Below are 5,570 nucleotides of genomic sequence, written 5' to 3'. Positions count from 1 at the left end.
TTGTAAATTCTTCAGAATCCAAAATGAAAGCGCGTCACTTCTTTACTGTTCAGCGCAAGGAGGAAGTACAGTTGCTCTCCACTCCCGAGCAAGCAGGGGAAGTAGAGGCATTGGCTGGGGACGGATTTTCATCACGGGTTTGCGTCACAACCTGGCAGGGAAGGACCAAGGATTCAGATTACTGAAGAATCGAGGGTTTTTAGAGAAATTGGTCTATTGGGGTTTTTCCCAATAACTCTTGTGACTTTTTTTTTTTTCCTAATGATTTGAGATGACATGGATGGACCTCAAGGCGTCATGCTAAGTGAAATAATATGACATCTCTTATATGTGGAATAAAAAAAAAACTCTGATATTATGGATATAGATTGGTGGTTGCCAGAGGCAAGCATGGTGGAGGTGGGAGAAATACGTGAAAGGGGTATTAATTTATTTACAAAAAGAAGAAGAAACAACTAGGGCTGTATTTCTCTGATGACAAATGTGCATGCTCCTTCTCCGGTACTTAAAATGGTAGATGCCAATCCTTGGTGCTTCCTAAGCATTTGAAATTGGTAGAAAGGAAAAAGAAACTGAATCCAGTCATTTAAAGAGAGCCTTGAAATTTTCTTTCACACATTCTTTATTTTTTGTTACCAAGCATGGCTTTTGTTCTTACAGAAGGCACTGCTTTAGGTTTCTGGGACTTCTAGGTTATGATGATTGGGATTTATTGGTCTCATACCCTGAGAGCTGGCAATGGTAGAGGGACTAGTGATACCTGCAGATGGCCTGTGGTGTGCCAGTCCCGGCGGGGGGCCGTCCTCATGATACCGTGTTTAATCTTTACCACACCTTTGCTGAGGGTTTTTCTCCTGCAAAACACTTCTGACTCGCTACAGCACCACCCTGTCCCACCTCCTCGTAGATACAGCCAGATATTCTTGGTAAGATCTTGTCATTTCCTCTTAACTCACATTGCTTTCCATTGTATCTCTTTTCGTTTTTCAGTTTGATTTCACTTATTTTGTTTTTAACTAATCTCCCTGTGACATTTATAACATGGCTTCAATGGGAAANTTTTTTTGGCACCCTCTCGTATACATACATATATATGGAATAGCATGTGTCAGGTCCCTGAAATTAGTATGAGGTTGGCACACGTACATGGAATTGTAAACTAAAGTCACTTGAAAGACCAGTTCGCAGGGTCCAGATTATGACATGCCTTTGTAGGTCCTACTAAGGATTTTAGATTTGTTTTTTTCTCAAGGGCAAAGGCATGATGTTGTAATACTGTTTAATTCTCTTTTTCTGGATCTTTATTATCATCATCATCATCATCATCATCATCATTATTCTTTATTCTTTATTTTTTTTACTTCTCTTTTAAATGCTGGTGTCCTGTAGATCCTGTGCATAGACCTTTCCTCATGGCGCACACTCTGCACACACTCCGGATGAACTGTCCTACCCCCGTGGCTTCGTTGTCACTAGAAACTGCTGATTTTCAAACCTTCTAGATCCATATACCCACTTCCCTTCTGGGCATCTCCACCTGGATGGTCATAACTGCAAGCTGGGGAACAGTATTTCTGTCAGTTACATTTTTATGAAAACGAAAGCTGCAACTATATTCTTAAACTGGGAATAAACTTCACTGGAATTTTATTTTTCCATCAAACCACATGAAATTACTGATATGCAATTATTTTTGGTTTAAAATAATACCTTCTTTTTGAGGAAAGTGTCGTTTTTCATGTTCTGTAGAGTGTTCTTAGTAATGTGCCTTATTTTTGTTTTTCTCTCTAGTTTGGTGCCTTGCCAGCTGATATAAAAACTTCTTTGCCGCTGTCAAAAGACAATGCAGCCAGCCACCCAGCAGTCCCCCCTGTAGCACCACTGCCCTCCTTTGGAGGCGTGCCTCCTCCTCCCCCTCCACCCCCGCCTCCACCCCCTCCTCCCCTTCCTGGAATGCCCATGCCGTTTGGTGGTCCTGTGCCGCCTCCACCTCCCCTGGGGTTTCTCAGCGGAGGAATCACCCCTCCTCCACCTACCCTCCCATTTGGGTTAAAACCAAAGAAAGAATTTAAACCTGAAGCCAGCATGAGAAGATTGAACTGGTTAAAGGTAAAACAGAAATAAATGGAAGAAAACATACTGTTACCTAGATGAAAATTTTATTTTATTTTTACTTATATTTATTTCCAATGGGAACCCTAACCAAAGTGACATTAAATAAACAGGTGTTATTTTTCAGAGTTTTCTGGTTGATAAAATTTGGTGGGAGGTACTGTTAGTTGTTGCAGTGGGATCTGATTTATAATTAAATTGATCATTCATCATGGTCATGACTGAACCCTAAATTTACGAAGTATTTCTCAAAAGTAGAATAAGTTAGTGTTCTTAGGAACTTCCCTGTGTTGGTAGCCATTGGGAAAAGTAACCCTACTTGTCAGAGCTGATACTTAGGACATAGCAATTCTGAACCCTGCAGAAACATGGTTTTCTGGTCCATACCCTGGGAAATCCTGTAATGGACCCTTCACTTGAAGAGTCATAGTCACCTGAGCATTGTTAAACACTCTGGGAAGTATAACTGAGAGGAAGCAAACTTCATTTTATTCAGCTTCAATCCCCAACTTTTTCCCTAATAAAAGCTTAACTCCCTGCAGAACTCATATTTCATTGAACACACTTTGGAGAAAAATCTTACGGGGATTACTTCATAAACATTGGCTGGCAGCTGTGGGATGCGGGTCTGAGCCTGGTGATTGGGCTGGGACAGATGAAACACCCAACTATTTATGAGTCAGTCTTCTCTCTGATTGCAGATCAGACCTCATGAAATGACGGAAAATTGTTTCTGGATAAAAGCAAATGAAAATAAGTATGAAAATGTGGATTTGCTTTGTAAGCTTGAAAATACATTTTGTTGCCAACAGAAAGGTAAGTTTAACATCTTGGTTACTTGTTAATTTTAGTATTTTGACACTGCCACTTTTTATATGTTAGCCACTAGAAAGCATTATTTTAAGAGTCCTATACATATTTTTAATTTACTAATGAGTAAATAAATGATCTAATAAAATGAAATGTTTAAAAAGCAAATTTTATTATTTATAATACCAAATGAGCAATTTTTGAAATGCAAATGATTAATACAAAACTTAAATTTTCTATGTAATACCTTTTTAAAAGATGTTCTAAATTAGATTTTCATACAGGAGGATGTTTTCAGAGAGAATTTTGGCATGAGAATTCCTGTTTGTCAATGAGAAATAGTAAAACAAAAACAAAATGTGAACCTTCCTCTAGTCAGAATTTCACCACCCTTCAATATTATAGTGACTGTCACATAGTTTAATTAGTGTGAGTCACATGGAATAGAAATATCAATTTTATAGAGTATCTTGAATGTTAGCTTGAAATAGAAGTATATTAGTAAGATACATATTATTTTGTTAAAAGTAATGGAATTTATATTTCAAATTGTTTTGTGATAGCTTTTATCTGTTCAGTGTGATTTTTTAAAAAATTATATTTAAATATTACTCTTGTCTGAAAATTGAATTTATCTCATCCAGTTTCATGCTGTTAATTTTTAAGTATTATGTGTTACTTTCACATCCTGTCGTAGATAAGTGATTACCTTTTAATTTTCAAAAAGGAACCCTTTTCAACTGTAGGCTTACGCCACTTATGTTACTGGGCTCCTTGAGCACAGAAAGAGCTGGAGCGGAGTGATTATACTGGATGGAGATAGAAGGCTTGGTGTAGAGAGAGAATTGACTTCTTAAAATGCCTACTGCATACTAGGCACCATGCTAAATGCTTTATATATCTGATTTGATCTTTACAGCAACCAGGGCTATTGGCAGATATTAAAAAGTTATTTGCGTTACTTTGAAATGTTTTCAAAAATATAATTGGAAATTGGAAACTCTTTCTAAAAAATAATTACAAGTTAGAAACACTAAAAAGTGACTGTAAATTAAGGTAGCTGTGTAAAATTTGTGGTAAATCTATTTTTGAGCAATGTTTGTCTTTTGTTTTGTTTTGTTTTGTTTTTGTTTATCTGGAAAATATATATATTTTTCAACATAGTTGACTTTCAGTATTATAGAGTGCTGTTGGTCTTGACCAAAACAGTAAAAATGATATACTGTGATCTTTGAAAACGGGGAATTTTCTTAGCAGGCTTATCTTAGCAAAATTTGTGAAGTAAGCAGATCTTAATTTTACCTTCTGATTATGGAGAATCAAAAATTTTTTTGAATAAGATTAGTGTACTCTTTAGGCAATCAAGAAAAATATATGGCAGTTAAAATGTGTATTTACATGTAAAACGCTTCAGAATTTCAGATTTTATAATCTGGCATTGATTAGTTTCCCCTTTCCTTTCCTAGTAGGTGGAAATGGAAGTACCTGGCAGCTATTTAAGTAATGCTTTCATCTAGCTACTCTCTCCTTTTTTTTCCCCCTCTTTACTCTGATTACTTTCTTAATTAATGAGGCTCAAAAGGGAAACTTGTTAGCATGTCTTTAATTTAGCTGTAGTGTTAGCCCTAAATGAAATAATTGGACCTTTAAAAAATTCTTAAGTCATCTAACTTTAGCCTTGAGATTCAAGGTTAGGAAAAAAAAAACAATGTATTTGCTCAATCTAATACTAGTTTTTCTTTTTTTTAAGAAGATTTTATTGGGGAATTGGGGAGGGGGACAGTGTTGGGGAATTGGGAAAGGGGACCGGCCAAGTTGTTGTTCTTCAATCTTAGTTGTGGAGGGCTCCGGTCGCCATCTGGCTTCCCGCCGGCAGCTCATGGCTTCTAAGCTCAAGGTGCTGTGTTCAATCTTGGTTGCGGGTGGGTGTAGCCACCATCCCATGCGGGAGTTGAACCCAGCAACCTTGTTGTTAAGAGCACAGGCTGTATCCACTGAGCCATCCAGGTGGCAGCTCAGCTCCAGGTGCCGAGATCAGTCTTAGTTGCGGGCAGGTGTAGCCCACCATCCAATAGGAAGTCTTGTTAGGAACATGTGCTCTCACCAGCTGAGCCATCTGCCACCTGCTGGCAGCTCAGCAGCAGCTCAGCTCAGGTGCAGCATCTCTGGCCCATGTGGGGATCAAACCGGTGGCCCTGTTGCTCAGAGCTCGCGCTCTTAAGCCAACTCTTAACCAACTGAGCCACTCGGCTGGCCCAATCCAAGACTAGTTTTAAAGGCGAAGGTGAGGAAATGATGATCATTTCTCAGTACTCCGTACTCGCGTGCCTCTCTGTTTTGCATGTGCCTCCCCTCTGCCCCGAATCTCTTTCATTTGACTTAGAGGCTGGCAGAGGCCTATGGCTTCGATTTTCTCACCACAGCTGCTACTCTTTCTTTTCTGTGACAGTAAGTGATATTTGCATGGAGAACAGAAAAGATGGGAAGCCTGGGGTTGTCACCCTGGGCAAGGCTAACATTTCACAATGCCAATCGGAGACGCACTGTGGAGGTGACTGTGTTTTGGTCTGAATTTTAAAGCATAACTCCTAGAAAGCATTGTTTGAGGTACCTCAATTTAGCGTGCTTTTTGTCATGACTAGTAGTTA

The 5,570-nt window shown here is 38.8% G+C and overlaps 1 protein-coding gene across 1 annotated transcript in view; it reads left to right on the top strand.

Annotated features, from left to right (window-relative positions):
- The window catches only part of DIAPH3 (diaphanous related formin 3), a 398,738-nt gene that overhangs the window by 84,029 nt on the left and 309,139 nt on the right, over positions 1-5,570 (top strand). The window contains exons 11-12 of the mRNA XM_019655900.1: positions 1,948-2,109; positions 2,814-2,928. Coding sequence (XP_019511445.1) covers positions 1,948-2,109; positions 2,814-2,928 — 277 coding nt within the window. The remainder of the gene's footprint in view (positions 1-1,947; positions 2,110-2,813; positions 2,929-5,570) is intronic.

This window comes from Hipposideros armiger, unplaced genomic scaffold (assembly GCF_001890085.2).
Source record: "Hipposideros armiger isolate ML-2016 unplaced genomic scaffold, ASM189008v1 scaffold_251, whole genome shotgun sequence".
NCBI lineage: Eukaryota > Metazoa > Chordata > Mammalia > Chiroptera > Hipposideridae > Hipposideros > Hipposideros armiger.
Note: the sequence above shows the minus strand (reverse complement) of the source record. Positions and strands in the feature narration are given on the sequence as shown.